Source organism: Taudactylus pleione, unplaced genomic scaffold (genome assembly GCF_031769625.1).
Source record: "Taudactylus pleione unplaced genomic scaffold, aTauple2 ptg000201l, whole genome shotgun sequence".
Classification (NCBI taxonomy): domain Eukaryota; kingdom Metazoa; phylum Chordata; class Amphibia; order Anura; family Myobatrachidae; genus Taudactylus; species Taudactylus pleione.
This window is the reverse complement of record NW_028284603.1, coordinates 63341875-63361399: the sequence shown is the minus strand read 5'-3', so window position 1 is coordinate 63361399 and position 19525 is coordinate 63341875. Positions and strand designations below refer to the sequence as shown.

The 19525-nt window shown below is 43.2% G+C and overlaps 1 protein-coding gene across 1 annotated transcript in view; it reads right to left on the bottom strand.

The window, feature by feature from the left end:
- The window catches only part of EIF2AK2 (eukaryotic translation initiation factor 2 alpha kinase 2), a 131476-nt gene that overhangs the window by 16511 nt on the left and 95440 nt on the right, over positions 1-19525 (bottom strand). The window contains exon 14 of the mRNA XM_088477658.1: positions 11861-12053. Within this exon, the coding sequence (XP_088333784.1) occupies positions 11861-12053 (193 nt within the window). The remainder of the gene's footprint in view (positions 1-11860; positions 12054-19525) is intronic.

Sequence of the window (19525 nt, the reverse complement as noted above, 5' to 3'; positions counted from 1 at the left end):
GGACCAATAAGATACACAAATATTAAGATATAAAAATATATTTATTAAATCACAAAATTTATTTTGTGGTTTAAAAACAAACCAGGAACCAGGTGAGCCTGAATAGCCTATTTACGGCTTTGTCTCAATGCAAGATCAGACACGCTGGTCTCCAGAGGCCCTATTAACAACGGGTCTCCCGTCACTGTTAACGATGTAGGAGGACTATTGCGGCCAACATCAGTGGAACAGCATACATCTATTTAGGAGCCGCTCACAATATAATACACACATTGTGTATATTTTTATTAAAGGCACTGGGAGAAGAATACTGTAAATCAAACACCAATGTTGGGAGGATAAACTTGTGGAACTTTTGTATCCATTATCGACTGATTTGAGGTTTACACTCCAATTCATTGTGAAAGGCTACTTTGTTCATTTATTTGATCAGATACAATGTGTATGCATATGTTATTATGAGCTAACAGTAGCCAGACAGGTACTACTGAACAGTTATAGCAATAAGGATTGCATCAGTAGGGACAACTGTTGTTTTTTTTCTAGTAGAGGATTTTATTGTTCAGATAAATTAGTTTCTGCATGCAGATTATACCATATGTCATTTTATGATTATTATATTGATTGGAGCATCAAAATACATTTTGTGATTTAATAAATAAATTTTTATATCTTAATATTTGTGTATCTTATTGGTCCAATACAGGATTGGCGCTCTCATTCTTTACTGTATATTGCCTTTGGTTTAGGGTGTTGGTGGACCCCTGAGAGAGCTACCAAGGTAGGGACAGACTTCTACACGTACAGCCTGATGTAGGTGGGAGGGCATCGCACTCTCTCAAAAATGAGCTATATACATTCTTTAGTTTCTCATGTTCATTCTTCTGATTTAAATATTTGTTTATATTTAACAACCACTATAACTAATTGCATTGTAAATTCATTTGCAAAGTTTCTTCTTTATAGTAACTTTTCAGCTCTTTCATCTATGTAATTATCAATTTACATTGATATTGAAAGCTGCTTAGATTCTTAGGGGAGCTTTTAGGTTAATTTACATATTCATACAGGACACAATCGAGATTCTTAGCCATGCACAAATATAAATTGAATATTGCAGTTGGACAAATCAGTCCTCTACAGCAGTGGTTCTCTAACTTCTACAGCAGTGGTTCTCTAACTTCTTTCTGCCGTGACATGCTGACGAGTGACAACCACATACGTGACACACAATTCAAAAAAATATAAAAATGCATGCAAAATAACCTTATTGTATTAATAAAATATGTTAGACATACCTGAGTAAATATATTTCAAGATATAAACATTTACATTTGTGAATTTGACATATACAACCACATCAAAAAACCCCACTTACCTACCTCCCACCCTTACAATCCAAAACCCATACTCCCAGTATAAAACGCCTATCCCCCTGGTCTGAAAACTGTAAAAATGGTACTGCTGCTCTCAGTATTTGGAGTACTTTGTACAGATGTGTCCTCATACACCTAACCTCGCCATACGGTGTGTGACGTCCAGCGCAACTGAGCCAATGCGAGAGATGTAGCGTACAGTCTTCTTTACATTTTGTGGCTTATTTGCATCACAGATGCAGCGAAAAGACGCTCTGTGTACCAGAGACGCTGGGCTGTGACTGCACAGGAATTAGTTTTAAACATGTACAAAGTGGCAGATGAAGCACAACAGGACTTGGCGTGAGAATAAGCTGCTGCATCGTAGCACTTTGTATACAGATTGAGACTCATTTTGAGCGAAAAAAGTAGCTTGGCGCAGCCAAGTCGCCCAGTACTTGGTGCGTCAAGAGGGGCTGAAGCCACAGTCTATAAGGACACATCTGTAGGTGATCAGTCTCATGTGTACAATGACACGGATCTGAAACAGTGCCAGTTTTTTTGTTAGACCTCATAAAGGAATGTATAGATTGTGAGAGAATCATCACACCTCAGTGTTACAGTTCCCTAGGCTGCTCCATGTAAACCTCCTAGAACCCAGGGTAGCGAGGTCTTCTGCCACTAACAGCCACCTGCTGTTCCCTTAGAACTAGAAACATTCACCGGTACTTAAGTAGCCGCCTGGACTTAAAACTCGGAGTAGTAGTAGTTTACACAAATTACCTATGGGAACCAGAGAATAGCATGAGATACTGGATACCAGTAAGATAGTGTCACAACTCCCGGATGGTTATGGATGCGGCCCGTATTAGGGAGTTGGTTAGACCTAAGCCTGAAGCGCGGAGTCTAATGTGCCGGCGGTATTCACCAGGGACCCTCGCAAGAAGGTATGGGCTTGGCTGCGAACGACACACAGGTCGCGGCCCTCAGGATAGGCTCCCTTATACAGGTGCTGGTAAACTCTGGATGAAGCGGAGAAGACGTATAGCTTAGTCAACAGGCCGGGTCAGAACCAAACGGACTTAGACGGTACCAGGGAGCAGGCGTAAACAGGTCACAGGGAATAGCCGAAGTCAAAACCAGATATCAGATGAAGTTCCAGGGGTCAGGTGAAATCAGGGTCACAAACGAAACCAAGGTCAGGAACAGGTAACGGAGTATCACAGGAATGCTGGAGTCTGGTAAATGAGCCTGATAGCAGTGGTGGTTTTCTGCACAAAGGAGCCACAGATTAGAACTGAACTCTAGGAAGCAACACTTTGCTCAGGCACCAGTGGGAGTTCTCAAAGGGGATATGACTCTGCTGCAAGTCCCTGATAGGCTGCTGAGGTCAGCTGAGGCAGGAGCACTCTCACTGGAAGAATGCTATCAGCTGACATAGTGCATGATGGTGATGTCACTGCATGGTTCCCGAACAAGGTCAGACAGAAATCCTGACCTGCATCAAATGACAAGGTAAGTCACACAATTTGTGCAGAGTGTGACAGATAGTCAGTGGAATGACAAGAGCTGGTAGTACAACTTGGAGAGCTGGCGGTGCGGCTTGAGAGAAGTTAGTGCAGCTTAGAGCCGGAAGTACAAGTTGGAGAACTGATGGTGCAGCGTGAGAGCCGGTGATGTGGCTTTGAGAGCCGATGGTGTGGCTTAGAATCGGTAGTACAAGGTGGAGAACTGATGGTGCGGTCAAGAGCCCGTTGCAGTTTGCAAGCTGATGGAGTGGCTGGATGGCCGATGGAGTGGCTAGGGAGCCTGTAGCAGTTTGCAAGCTGATGGAGTGGCTGGGGAGCCGGAGAAACAGGGTTCATTACAATCTGGAACAACAGGAACGCTGACCATGCAGCAGAGCCATAAGGAGCGCTATAGTCAACGAGGCGGCAAAAGGCCAGCGTGCACAAATAAGAGAGGGAACCAATCATGCAGTGTTGTGGATAACACGTGACACCCTGCGGTGTACGGATCGCCTAGCAACCGACGGAACTCGAACAATACTGCCAGAAGGAGGTAAATTGCTTCAGAGGAACAAGTCCTGACCGCGACTTGTAACAGTACCCCCCCCCCTTTGATGCGGAGGGAACCGTCCTTCTTCTCAACAAAAAAGAAACCAGTCCCGACTGGCGATTTAGAGGGGCGGATAAATCCTTTTGCTAATGCATCCTCAATGTATTCCTTCATAGCTCTGTCTTCAGAAACGGACAAAGAATACAACCGGCCTTTACGTAACTTGGCACCAGGGACTAAATTTATGGTACAGTCATATGGGTGAGGAGGAGGAAGGGCATAAGCCATTTGTTTTGAAAATACATCAGTGAACTCCCGGTACTGGATCAGAATGGCGGAAGGAGTTTCGGCACCTGCAGGTTGAACCGCTTGAACTGGTGAAGCAAGACAACGAGAATGGCAAGCATTATAATTTCCCCAGAGGACCAGTCAAAAACAGGATTACGATCCCTGAGCCAAGGGTGACCAAGAACGATGTGCGCTAATGGACACTGGAGAAGAAAGAACGAGATGACTTCCGAATGTAGAAATCTTACTGACAACCGGATAGGAGGTGTTTTGAATTTAATAAGACCGTTGGAGATAGTCCTCCATCCAGTCCGCAGATGGGGATGTCTTGATCCAAAGGGACAGCAAGAACACCCAGAGCTTAAAATAAAGAACAGGATTTTGGTACTTACCGTTAAATCCATTTCTCCGATTCCACAGGGGACACTGGAGCTTCATGACAGTGGGGTATAGACGGTGGGTTGAGTTGAGCCTGGCACTTTCAAAATCTAAAAGTGTAACTGGCTCCTCCCCGTCTATGTCCCATCAGCCCCAGTTTTAAGAACTGAGCCTGAGAGGAGACGGAGAACAGACAGAACGACAGAAACAGGAAAAAGAAACGCAGTCCAACATACTGACGCACTGCAGGAACACAACAGGCTGCAGGAATAAACAGTCACACAACTAGAACAGACCAAAACTGCAACAGAACTGAAGCAGAACAAGGAACTGGTAAGCAGGCAAGAAGCACTGGGCGGGCGTCCAGTGTCCCCTGTGGAATCGGAGAAATGGATTTAACGGTAAGTACCAAAATCCTGTTTTCTCCTTCATCCACTAGGGGACATTGGAGCCTCATGACAGTGGGGACGTCCCAAAGCCACCCTCCTGGGGGGGGGGGGGAGAGAGTGCTGAACGCCCTGCAAGACACTGCGACCAAAACTCGAAGCAGAAGCTGCAAAAGGGTCAAATCTGTAGAAACGTACAAAGTATGTACCGAAGACCACGTAGCTGCTTTACAAAGCTGTGAAGCCGAGGCACCTCTACGTGCCGCCCAAGAAGTACCCACAGAGCACGTAGAATGCTCAGAGATGGATACAGGTGGAGGTCGAGCAGAAGCAACATATGCCTGACAAATAGTCAGACGAATCCACCTGGCCAAAGTCTGCTTAGACGTAGGCCAGCCACGCCGATTGGCGTCATAAAGGACGAATAAAGCCTCTGATTTACGTAGTCCTTCAGTACGGGGCACATAAATTCGAAGTGCCCGAACAACATCCAAGGAGTGAGAATCCCCGGAAGAGTCCGACAAGGCTGGCACCACAATCAGCTGGTTCAGGTGAAATGCAGAGACCACCTTGGGCAAAAAGAAAGGGCGGGTACGAAGTTCCACCCGATCATCGTGAAAAATTAAGGGGAACGGCAGGACAAAGCTCCAAGTTCCGACACTCGTCTAGCCGAAGCCAGGGCCAATAAAAGGATCATCTTCCAAGTTAAATACTTCAATTCCACGTCCTGCAAAGGCTCAAACGTGGACGACTGAAGGAAGGATAAAACTAGGTTCAGGTCCCAAGGAGCCGTGGGTAACACAAAGGGGGGCTGAACTATAAGCCCCCTCTTGAAAAAAGGTATGAACCACCGGAATCAGAGGTAGGCGACACTGGAAAAAAATAGAAAGAGCAGAAATCTGCACTTTAAGCGATTCCAGACGTAGGCCCGAAGAAAAAGAAGAAGACGCGGTAAATGAAAGGATGAAGTGGAAGATCCACGACCTTCACACCAGGAAATATAAGCCTTCCAAATGCGATGATAATGCGATGATGTCACCGGTTTCCTAGCCCTAAGCATGGTAAGAATGACCACCCGAGGGACACCATGGCTTCTTAGGATGGCGGTCTCAATAGCCACGCCATCAAACGAAGCCGCCGTAAATCCGGGTACACAAACGGACCCTGCTGTAGAAGCTCCAACCGCAGTGGAAGAGGCCAAGGTTCGTCTGCCAGAAGGAATAAGAAATCGGAGTACTACACCCGACGAGGCCAATCCAGAGCCACTATGATGATGGTGGACGACTCTCATTTGATCCGCTTGAGAACCCAAGGGAGAATCTGAAATGGTGGGAACAGGTATACAAGGCTGTACGGCCAAGGAAACAGTAAAGCATCCACTCCCACCGCTGCCGGATCCCTGGTCCTGGAGCAGTACAGGGGTAGTTGATGATATATCCGGGACGCCATCAGATCTATCTGTGGACTCCCTCATCGGTGAACTAGTTGAAGGAAGACCTCGGGATGAAGGGACCACTCCCTGGGGTGAAGATCTTGACGACTGAGGTAATTCGCTTCCCAGTTGTCGACTCCCGGAATGAATACTGCGTTGATGGCCTCGACATGTTTTTCTGCCCACAGAAGGATGCGGCTGGCCTCTCTCATTGCCAGATGACTGTGGGTTCCCCCTTTTCGATTTATGTACGCCATGACCTTGGCGTTGTTGGATTGTATCCGAACCAGAAGTCCTCGTACCAGAGGACCTGCTAACAGATGGTCCGTCCGGAGCCACCAGAGCAAGGATATGCGGGTCAGGGGAGACAGACGCACCAGCCGATGCATCTGTAGGTGGGACCCGGACCATTGAGATAGAAGATTCAATAGAAAAGTTCTGGAGTGAAATCTGCCAAATTGGTTGAAGGAGGTCACCATCTTCCCCAGGAGACGATTGCAGAGATGCACAGACACTTTTCTGGGTCTGAGCACCAAACGAACCAGCTCCTGTATGGCTATGGCCTTGTCCATTGGCAGGAAGATACGAAGCAGAACAGTGTCTAGAATAATACCCAGGAACTGAAGTCTCTGTGACGGCATCAACTGAGACTTCTGGAAGTTTACAATCCAACCGTGTTGTATGAGAATCTGATGTGTAAGGGACACTTGGCATAGAAGGACTTCTGCTGTCGGAGCCTTGATGAGCAAGTCGCCCAGGTACGGGACAATCGTCACCACCCGAGAGCACTTGGTGAGACACCATGACGGCCATCACCTTGGTGAATACTCTGGGAGCTGATGAGAGACCGAACGGCAGGGCCTGGAATTGGTAATGAGTTTCCTTGATGGCAAATCTGTGGAAAGCCTGGTGAGGCACCCAAATCGGAACATGCAGATAGTCGTCTTTGATGTCTATCGACACCAGAAACTCTCCTGCTTCTAGTCCCGCAATCACAGAATGGAGGGACTCCATCTTGAACCTGTGACAGGAAAGATACTGGTTCAAGGATTTCAGATTTAGAATGGGTCTGACTGACCCATCCGGCTTCGGAACCACAAAGAGGTTTGAGTAAAACCCCTGTGTTCTTTGAGCAGTGGGAACCGCAACTAGAACCTCGGCCAGCAAAGTTTGTCGATCGCTTGACGCAAAACTAGTTGCTTCAAAGGATCGACAGGAAAACCTGTTATAAAAAAATGCACTGGAGGAGTGAAGGCGAACTCGATCTTGTATCCCTGAGATACCAGATTCCGAACCCAAGTGTCGGGACAAGTCTGCCTCCAAGCCTCCGAGAAACGCTGGAGACGAGCACCCACCTTCGGATTTCCGAGATGAGATGGGAACCTGTCATGCCACAGGCTTGTCTGCTGGCTTGGGATCTGGACGGCGGGCATTAGTCACTTGACATCTTCTAACGCAACCTCCTCGCCTTGCTGAAGACGAAACTCACGGTCGACCCTGAAATCTCGCTGGAGCTCAAAAGGAACGAAAGGAAGGTCCTTTAAACGATCAACGTAGAGGAGGTGCTGGTGAAGATAGAAAAGTACACTGGCCAGCGAGATCCACTTGTCCAACTCCGGACCAAATAAAATATCACCTGTGAAAGGAAGAGCTTCAACCGCTCTTTTGGACTCAGCATCCGCTTGCCAGGCACAAAGCCAAAGGGCTCGGCGAGCAGCGACTGCCTAAGCAGAGATCCTAGCGCCTACTTGGCCGCTATCTCTGGAGGTGTCTCTCAAGTATACTGCGGATTCCTGAATATGCTCTGCCAAGGTAATCAGATCTGCCCACGAAGTGTTGGACTTTAGACCCTCGGTCAATTGTTCTGCCCACTTCTCCTCTGCCTTGTTGACCCAAGAGCCTTCCAAGGCCGGCCGGAGAAGTGCACCTGCAGCCGTATAAATGGATTTCAGAGTGGTTTCTAATTTTTCGCTCTGAGCTCTCCTTCAACGTAGTAGCTCGTGGAACGGGTAATGTGGTTTTCTTTGACAACCAAGACACCGAAGAATCCACAGGTGGTGGAGTCTCCCATCGTTTTCTATTTTCCGCTGGAAACGGATAAAGGGAGAAAAAAAAAATCCCTAGGAATCTGGAATTTACGGTCTGGTTTCTGCCAGGCTACCGTCATCTGTTCGTCTAACTGGAGAGAAGCAGGGAATGTGACAGAAAACTTCTGTGTCTTGGCAAACAAGGAGTCTTCTAACGATTCTGGAGCTTCAGGGCCAGAAATCTTAAGTACTTCCCTCACCGCCAGGATGAGTGCATCAATACCCTGCATTGCTTCAGGTTCCGGTGAGGAAGTTTTATATTCTTTTTTTTACTATTATTAGGGCTGGAGACAGCCCCATGTGCACCGGCTCTACTCGGGCACATTCTAAAAACTGGGGCTGATGGGGCATAGAGGGGGAGGAGCCAGTCACACTTTTAGATTTTTAAAGTGCCAGGCTCAATTCAACCCACCGTGTATACCCCACTGTCATGAAGCTCCAGTGTCCCCTAGTGGATGAAGGAGAAAAAAAGATTTCTATAAAATTGCCGTCTGCACCACTATCCAATAATGCAGAAGTAGCCAGGGTAGAATTGGAGAGTTGGATAGCTGCAGGAACTAGTACGGAATTCTTGCAGGAAATGGGAGCCAGGCCTAAATGGAATTCCTCCAGATCACTTAAGCCTTGCCTTTTACTGACTTCAGTAGACAATTACTCAAGGAATTTTCTGCGTCTCTCTTCTGGAGGTAAAGAAAAGGCACCAATTTTCATAGGTTCCTCCGGGTCCGAAGATGGAACCCAGATGGGAGACCGAGGCGATCTTGTAGGAAGATTCTTTTCCCGTCTACATTCACGGAGAAGACGATCAATTCTAATTGATAAGGATGCATGAGATCATCCAACGACTCAGATGGAGGATGCAGGACGAGAATATTTTTTATGGCCTCAGAGAGTCCGAGATGGAATTAGCTGCGCAAGGCATTCCAACCAGAGTCCACTGCCCACCTACGAAATTCAGAAGAGTAATCCTCCGCTGCCTTTTGCCCTTGCCTGAGGGACCGTAATTTTGACTCATACAAAGCAGTTCTGTCAGGGTCCTCATACAATAGCCCCATAGCGGTAAAGAAGGCATCGACAGATTGTAGAGCTGCATGTGTTGGGGGTACCGTAAAGGCCCAAGTCTGAAGGTCTCCCTTGAGAAGAGATATGACCAGACCCACTTGCTGAGACTCAGACCCAGAGGAGACAGGACGTAACCTGAAGTAAACTTACAACTCTCTCGGAAATTGAGGAATTGTTTGCAATCCCCAGAAAATTGGTCCGGCAAGTTCATCTTAGTTTCTTTTAGAGCAACTGGAGCTGCAGGCGACAAGATATCCCCGACTCGAAGAGTAAGCTCTTGAACCTTTTGCGTGAAAACTTGAATCTGTGCAGCAAGCACTTGCAGTTGGAGGACTGATGTGCGGCTTGAGAGCCGATGGTGCGGCTTAGAGATGGTAGTACAAGTTGGAGAACTGATGGTGCGGCTGAGAGCCGTTAGCAAGCTGATGGAGTGGCTGGAGGGCCGATGGAGCGGCTAGGGAGCCTGTAGCAGTTTGCAAGCTGATGGAGTGGCTGGAGGGCCGATGGAGTGGCTAGGGAGCCTGTAACAGTTTGCAAGCTGATGGAGTGGCAGGGGAGCCAGAGAAACAGGGTTCACTACAATCTGGAACAACAGGTGCTGACCATGCAGTAGAGCCGAGAAATCCACAAGGAACGCTATAGTCGGCGAGGCGGCAAAAGGCCAGCGTGCACAAATAAAAAAAGGAACCAATCATGCAGTGTTGTGGATAACACGTGACACCCTGCGGTGTCCGGATTGCCTAGCAAACGACGGTACTGGAACAATACTGCCAGAAGGGGGTTAACTGCTAGAGAGGAACAAGTCGTGACCGCGACTTGTAACACTCAGACTGACAGAAGACTGGGGAGGACAGATATAGTAATTACTTCACAGGTCGAATGCTTATATATAGGACACAGAAATTACATTCTAATGTATAAAATACATATTAATGAAATGGACCTCATTCAGAGTTGTACATAAGTGCAAGTTGCAGGATTTTTATGTACATAAGCCTATCCATTCGCATTGTGTGTCTTTTGCCCTACTGCATTGTGTACTTATGGGTGCCTGCACCAAGGGGGCAGAGATGGGTGTTCGAGGGGGCATGTGGACGCAAACGAAATACAGTAAGGGTGTGAAGATGCAAACTGTTTCCCTAGATGACCACCTGATATGCAAATTCACCTGTTTGGAGGGGGATGACTTGCGGGTCCTCGACCTTCAAGTTGCAAGCAAATCATGATGATGATGACGTACAATTCGGCGAGCATATGTAAGATATTTGTTTACCTGCATTTTATTGGAATTTACTCTAGAGGGTGCCATTTCTAACTTATTATTTTCATCCCTTAAGAAAATAATTTACTATCAGATAACTAACAGACTTTAGAAGTGTATGATTATCACTGCTCTCTCTCTCTATATATATATATACACACACAGACACGTATACCTTTTCAGAATTGTTAATTCAATGAATCAGAGGCGGCACTATGGGTCTTTAATTAAAGTAACAACGTGTTTTTTTTTAGTATAAAAACTTTCACCATTTCACCAGGAATATGTCTGTTATAACTGTCACAGTGACTTCAGATGATGTAGTGAACATTGGTAATTGGTTTTATGTTGAAAATGATGGAAAGATTTACCCAAGTGAGATCAAGGACATCAGAGATGGTGAATAATTAGTGACCACAATGGAGCAAGCTGGCAGCAACTAGAAACAGCCATCATCACCAGATGAAACATTTTCTACATCTACACAGTTGATCAGGAAGATAAACAGACCTATTTTGATTAATTCACATGGATTTTACAGGTTTGAGTAATTTGTATGGGGACATAAATGTAAATTGAGTCACATTTGTATGTAACATGAGTCATATGTTAAAATTGATTTTCAATATAGGTTGGTTAACATCACTGGCGGCTCCAGAGGTGGGGATGCAGCACAGTCCAAAAATCAAATAGAGGAGCCACACCAACTGTCACCCGAAACGCTGCTAAACATCCCCAATCGGGACTCACTGGCAGTTGGTGTGGCTCCCCTATTTGAATTTTGGACTGTGCTGCAGCCCCACCTCTGGAGCCGCCACTGGTTAACATTCAGTTTTTTGTTTGTGTGTCAATCATAAGTTTTGGGCCTTACAAGTGTATAGTATAAGAATCATATTGTAAAAATAATTAGGAAAGCAGGTTTAAATAAATATGTAAGTACCCTCAGTTCCTATGTCCATTCTGTTGTGATATGAGTCACACATATAAACAATAAAATGTAACTACTACTAATGCTGGGCATACACGACAAGATAAAATGTCTGGCAGACCGACAGACATTTTATCTGGCCGGCTGCCAGCCGCAGATGTCCGCGGCATACACTGTGAGAAAAATCTCACAGTGTATAGCCCGACATCTGCGCTCCGCCCCCGGGGGAGGAGACATTTCCCTGTTCCTTCTGTAGGAAGGAACACAGGAAATGTCTGTCTGTCGGCCGCGCTGGGCATAAACTGCCCGATGCGGCCGACAGTTACCGGGTAAATATCGCATCGGACGGGCATGCTGGACAATCCAGCATGCCCGACCGAGCAATATTTAACCCTCGGTTGCCCCCCCACGCTACAATTATCGCGGCGATCCGCCGATATCGGGCGGATCGTCCCGATAATTGCAGCGTGTATGGCCAGCATAAGAATGTACATTTTTTTCCTATATTATTGTCATATTTTTCAAATTTTTAATTTCAGCTTCATTTTTGTGTGTGATGCATTTAAACTGCTAAAAATTAACATGAAATGTAACGTGAGTCACATGGAATGACCCATATACTCACTTTCAGGTCTCTGTGAATATATTTTTTGTAATGAATATATTCTACTCCATCAATTATCTGCCGAAATATCTCAAGACTTTTGTTCTTGTTCACAATCTTAGCTAAATTCCTCTTCTTGATCCATTTTTCCAAGGTCCCATTCTCGCACAGTTCCATTTGAATAAAGAGAGTCTCAGGGTTTTCACCCAAGTCACTGCCAAATACCAAGGTATATATATTACATTTTACAGTAATACTGCCTGCTGATTATAATCTTACAGTTAGAATGGCATTTTCAATTGTATCCATAAGCTGCTATTTTGGAATTCAATGTACAATTGTGAATGTATGTATTAGAATATCACTTCTTTACAATGAAATGTAACACAATGGGCCTGATTCGCGCCCAATGCCGATCTTTACGGAATTCTGTTACTTTTTGCTACTTTGCATTATGCATCTAAGGGGTCTATTTACTGAGCAGTGTTAGGAGAAGTGAAGAGTGAAAAGTGATAAGGTGCCAGCCAATCAGCTCCCAACTGTCATTTTTCAAGCACAGCCTGTGAAATGGCAGTTGGGAGCTGATTGGCTGGCACCTTATCACTTTTCACTCTTCACTTCTCCTAACACGGCTTAGTAAATAGACCCCTGTGTCTCAATGCACTCCATTTGTTACACAAACCTTTCATTCGTAATCCTACTTTCTTGGATGGCATGGCTGCTCACCCTATCACTATTTGGAGAATAGTTAGCATCTCTAAATTGTGCTGTGGCCCTAACAGTTCTAGTTATGCCCCTGCCTCTCCCAAATATAATTTAGGAATATCTGTGGATCATAGACTGGATGACTCTGTCCCTGGACTACTATGTATACTTCTGTGACTATTTTATTTTCCCTTGAACTTCTTATTGAAAACACACATGGTTTCTTGTATAGGTTTTTCTTTACTATGTGCATGTTTTGATTTGTATATTTAAACTCATCTACTGAAACATATTTTATAAGATGATGTTTTTCTCAATAAAAGATAAAAAAAAAGACAAAATTCAGTTATATAACAGTTTTAAATACAAATCACATATTTTCTAAGAGTGCCCCTCAAAAGTCTTTTTTTTTCTCTCTCTCTCTCCTTCTATTGCGACAGTTACAGTAACTTGACTCTGCGGAGCACCACCAACCTATGAAACATTTAACTATTGATTATATGCTTCCATTGTTGGTTTTAACTATCTTTATCACTATTATTAGTCCTGTGCGGTTTTCTTAATCCCAGAATATTAACCCAGACTGCTTTGTGTCTGTAAAAAAAACAGGAATACCCTTTTCTTTTGCTTCCCATCCAAGCACTGTCTACTAGACATAACTGGGATCTCTAGTTCCCAAGCAAAGTGCGAATATCTTGGTGCTAAACACAGCAGCTAGATAACAAGCAGATGCGATAATCAGCCGATAAAACATATTTAAATTATTTAATTAGACTAAAGACTGCAGAGTGCACAGAATTGTTAAAACATGAAACAGGACAAGAGATTAAAGGAAAAATAATCTGTATCTCGGCAAGCTGCTTATAATACATTGTATAGCACATTGAGCACATCATAGCAGCAGGGCAGTAGAGCCCAGGGGACAGGGATGACTGTCAAGGTTGGTATGTTGGTCAGCCAGTGATCACCCAGGTTTCAGGGATATTCTCTCTGGTAACCTTACTTTTCCCAGGTCACTAGGAGCTGGTACGTGTACAGTGTTCTCCCTAGAATTTTTTTTCCAGCCGGGTGGCATCCAAAAGTAGCCGGGTGGGGGTCTTCACAATTATGCCTACGCCGGGAAAAGGGGTATCTCCCTTACCAATCCAGCCCGACAGGTCTCAGGCTGCTCCCCCACTGGATCTCAGTCAAAAGTGCTCATTATACAGTGCCCCCTGTAATTTTCCCCTTTATGCATTGCCCCCTGTAATTTAACTTTGCCCTTGTGCATTGCCCCCTGGCTGAAGTAGTTCCCCTATGCAGTGCCCCCAGGCTGGCCCCTTATGCAGTGCCCATAGGATTAATAGTGTCCCTTAAGCAGTGCCCCCAGGCTGGCCCCTTATGCAGTGCCCCCAGGTTTAATAGTGTCCCTTATGCAGTGCCCCAGACTTAAATAGTGCCCCCAGACTGGTCCTGGCCCAGGTCCCTGCCCCAGCCGAGCACTTACCTTTACTTGATGGCCATGGCCGCTCCTGCTGCCTCGCGCTGACTGGATCTAACTAGATCCAGCAGGCGATGCGCCCGCAGAAAACAGCCTGGGGAGAACACTGGTGTACATCCCTATAACACTTCAAAGGATCATAAAAAGGTAAAGGTAGGTTCACACTAGGGTGACGGATCAGCCGTCCTGCTGATCCGCCATTCTATTTGAGTAAGTGTGCATACACACTTACCAACCATCGGCCCAATGTGTCGTGTCGGACGTCACAACTGGGCTGCTATTTACATATGCCCACACAGTTGTGGTGTCAGTCACCAGCAGCCTCTCCAGCAAGTGCACTGGCGGTTGTCTGAACGCCAATACACACAGCACGATGTGCAGAAATATCAGTCTTCAGCTGTAATGCACAGCCAACACGATATGTATGTGAACGACGTTGTTCACAGACATAGATTCTGTACATACGGGCCGACACACACATACTGTACATGATATATCGGCCGATCAGTTGAACAGCTGAGATGTCGGCCAATGTGTAACCAGCATAACACTTGCATAGGAGGAAAAACTAAGTTTTGTACAGATGTCAGACACAACAGGGGACTTTGGTAGTTATCTCATGTCTTTGTAACAAACCAGAGACAATGAGCTGATGCAGAGTAAATACTAGCCAATTGGCATAACATAACTTGCTTGAAATCGCTTTGTGCATTCCTAGAACAGTATGCAAATGCATATGCGCTCATGACCATTCCTATCATTCTGCAACTGATGCCTGCATTAAGTAGCCTGCGTCTTGATAGTAGGAATGGGGCATTCTACTGTAGGCCAGAAAAGCTGTTGTCAAGGGCTGTCACAAGTACCAGATGATGATGACCGGCACTGGGACTAGCGAATCAAATGTGATTGGCTTTTTACAAAACACTCTGCAGACACTGATTGGTGCTTTCTTTATCACTCAGGCATAGGATATGCTTTTGGCACCAGACAAAGTTGGCCCCTTTCTCCATTAAATTATTTGCATTAGGATATGCTTTTGAGAGCATGTTTAAGTATTTTTATTTGTTTTTTAGTGTGCACAAGACGTGGGTTGTTTCTGCTGTATTAGAGAGTTTTTAGCAATTTAAGTGATGTCTGAAAATAAATGCATTTATTACACATAAAAGATTGGTTTAAAACATGGAAACAAGTACGTTTTAAGTGTCTGTGACTTGTAGCTAGCGCAAAACATATGCTAATGTTGCCAACCGGAAAGCATCTCTTTTGCATTAACAGCTCTGCATATAATTGGAAATATGCTCTTTTTGCACGTGCTTCTTTTTAGAGTACTTCATCTCCCTGTGCCTTTTACATTCCCAAATCAATATCCAAAAAACACAGCGCTGGGAAGAATCTCTTAATCCCTTATTAGTGGGTGTGGAACTAATCCAATGTACACATCACTACAATAAATTAATAAATAAATGAATCAGTAAAAATGAATATTAAAATGCAAATGTGCTGTTAATAATTTAATAAATCGATCAATACAAAATAGTGAATATTGTGATAACTTGGGGTAATTAGCTCAGCAGATTGGGGTCAGTGCTGCAGTGATTAGCTGCAGAATTAGAGGCCACACATGGCATTCTAGTAAAATAAACGCAAATGGTGCTTTACTTCAGCATGTTAATCACACAGAAAAAAAAACCTACAAATTGATTAGAGAGTCATTTAGACAAGGAACAGAGGAAGCAATAAGAGAAGAAAAGGAAAGTCACAAAGACCTCATGAAAAGAACTGAAAGAAAAGGACAAGAACAACAACAAGAAGAACAAAAAAAGAAGTCACAAAAAAGATCTTATCAAGATAACTTATACAGTGAAGATGAAGACGATGATGATTTTTTAGACATAGTATGGGGTTCAGAGAAACCACCAGACTTCGTAATATCAGCACAGAAAAAAAAGAAAGAACAACCCCAATTCGCAAACGAGGAACAAGGGGGGGCAAGAAGAAAAATAAAACAATAACAACAAATGGTAAAGAAAACGAAGCAACAGAAACTATCTTCAATCTGAGCAAAAGAATTTTAGAACCGGATGAAATACGGGTTTTGAAGAGGGATTAAAATTTGCCCCACAAGCAAACTTAAACAAATTTGACATATATATATATATAGATACTCAGAAATTTATACAGAAACTATGTATCAAGAAATTCTTCATGAAAGACCCAATAACAAGACAAACTACAGCATTTACAACAGGATATAAACACACAAATCTGAAACCAACATCTACCTTCTTTCCTAGTCACATAAAGGGAGCAGCAATTGAAACATTTCAACGGCTGGTCGAGAATGACATCACGAAGTTACCAGAAAAATGTAAAACTATTTATAAATTCACTCTAGGAGAAAAGAAAGCATTGAATAAACTAAATAAGTACACATCCATAGTGATTAAGCCTGCAGATAAAGGAGGTGGAGTAGTAATTCAAGATAAAGAAAAATATGAGGAAGAAGCGTTAAAATTATTGAGTACAAAGAAACCTACATCAAACTAAAACAGGATCCAACAGAAGAGTTCAAGAAGACCTTAACTATACAATTAAAAGAAGGTTTAGAGATGGGTATACTCACAAAGAAAGAACATGATTTTATTCAAATAGAACACCCACGGATCCCAACATTTTATCACCTGCCTAAAGTCCATAAACATGAAAAAAACCACGAGGACGACCAATAGTATCAGGGATTGGATCAATAACAGCGAACTTGTCAAAATATATTAATCTTTTTCTAAAAGACTTAGTAGGAAAACAGAAAAGCTATCTAAAAGACACAATGAGTATACTACAGGTGTTGAACAATACAGAATGGCAAGACAACTACAGTCTGCACAAGTGATATAAAATCATTATACATGGCAATAGATCACGAGGCAGGATGTGAAGCAGCCTGCCATTTTTTATCAAATCAAAAGGACATTTCAAATAGTCAGATTAATTTTATTATGGCCAATATTGATTTTATCCTGACGCATAATTATTTCTGGTATAGAGGAGAATTTTATCTACAGAAACGCGGCACCGCTATGGGCACACCTTTTGCGCCAAATTTAGCAAATGTGTTCGTGGCATGGTGGGAGGACTGCAATATCTGGAACAATAACGAATATATCACAAAAATCATCAGCTGGCACCGTTATATAGATGACATCTTTTTTATTTGAAAGGGTACAAATGAAGAATTGAAAGATTTTATGACACACATGAATAATAACAACATGAATCTAGAATTCACAACTACCAATAGTGCAGAAATGGTTGTATTCTTGGATCTAGAGGTATATATAAAAATCAACACAAGAACCCATATAAAAAAAGGTTAATGGGAACAATATGTTGGCATACAACAGCAACCACCGCAAGCAGTGCATAAGAAATATACCCGGAGGCCAATTCCGTCGATTAAAAATAAACTGCACAGAAAATTCCATTTTTGAAGAACAAAGCAATGCAATGAAGAACAAATTCATACAAAAAGGTTATAGAGAAGAATACCTCGACGATCAGTTAAGCAAAGTGATAAAACTTGATAGAAATGACCTCATAACCTACAAAACACCTAAACCATTAAGAACGGAGGATCAAGTTTCATTCATTACCCAATATAATAACAACTTTAAAGAAATAGAGAAAATCCTGAATACTCATTGGCACATGTTATTACTAGATGAAGAATTAAAAAAGGGAATTCCACAAAAACCAAAAGTGATTTATCGGAAAGCGAAAAAGCTTGAACAACATTTAACACAAAGTTACATCCCCCCACAAAAAGAAAAAGTCCAAAGAGAAAGAAAAGGATTCTACTATTGTCTTAATTGTCCTGGATGTAAAAATCAGAAAGCAAATACTAAACCAATCCCATGCTTTAAATCAAAAATTACAAATGAAGAATTCAAAATCAAGGACAATATAACATGCAACACGGAAGGTGCTGTCTACCTATTAGAATGCCCTTGTGGAAAACAATATATAGGCCAAACAAAAAGGAAAATCAGAATTCGGGTGGCAGAGCAACTCTACAACATCAAAAGAGGACTCCAAGCTCATAGTGTATTGGCCCATTTTGCAGAGAAGCATAATAAAGCCACTCCGGTCTGAAATTCATAGAATTCCAAAAAATCACGCCTAATTGGAGAGGAGAAGATTTGGTAACAACTTTAAAACGTAATGAAACAAGATGGATCTACCAAATGAAAACCTTAGAACCGGAAGGACTAAATATTGATATTGAGCTCAAAGCTTTTTTAGAATTATGTATTACACACACAACAAATCTTATAATTTTTAAACCTTTTATTATTTATTTTTTTTAACTTTCTATGTTTTATTTTTTTATTTATTTTATATTTTTATAATTTAATTTTTTATATTTTATGTTAAAAGTCAAGCCAGTTTTTATTCCCATCCTTCTCCCCCCCCCCTTTTTCCTTCATTCATACTTTTCTATTCTACCCTATTCATTTCTAAGAGACCTTAATGACGTGACTAATTGGAACATATGGTTTCCGCCAAATATAGGTCACTTCCTGTTCCGGCCACCATTTTTAATTTCAATAAAGTTTGCTATTTAAACAACACCCATTCATTAAAAAAATATCCTTGACAAAGCGTCTTGAAGGACGTGAAACGTTGGAAGACAGAGCAGAGCAGTGTACAACTCTAAGCAGGACCAAGAGAGCAGCAAGCCGCCGGCAAGTGATGTCATCACCAGCCGCTGTGGCATGCTCCAGTCGGATCCCCAAGGAGTATTCTGGACAGCAAAGGTGGAAAAGATCGCATGCTGCAAGAGTCCCAGAGTAACCCACAGGTAGGGGCAGTCAGGGACAGTAGCTAAAATATCTCGATCCCTCCTAATCATCTGGACATTGAATATCATTTCACCTCCTGCTCTAACATTGTTTTTAAAAGAGTTTTAAACATTGGAGTCTCTCTTTTTACCTATCCTAATACCCTCTTCCCCTCCCTGCTTGTCTTGCTGGTGCATACTGTTTTTATTTACTTCATTATTTATTTTACAAAAGGAAAAGAGAAAAAAAAAAAAAAGTTTTTAAAAGGGTTTTTTTTTTTAAAGGCTTTTTTTTCTACTATTTTTAACATAGATCAACAGGAACTAACAATAGTACTTAGCGCTCAGTCATCCTATTACCTTGTCTAAATCGAACTACACTGAGCTGCTTACATATACACAGTGCAGGATACTATTATCTACCTCACTTTCACAAGATGCTACCTTCAGCTGAAATAGAGGCAGCTACACTGTGCTTGTCCTGCGGTAATAGAAGCACCCGCTTTGGATGCCTGCGGAGTCCTGTGTAAAAAGCACAGTAATAGCCGGGCTGGAGAAAGTGTCAGCAACCGGTCTCCAAAATTTCACAGCATGATGTTCTCTAACGCGTTTCTTCCTTGATAGGATTTCATCAGAAGGGTGTGTCCAGACCATTGACCTGCTG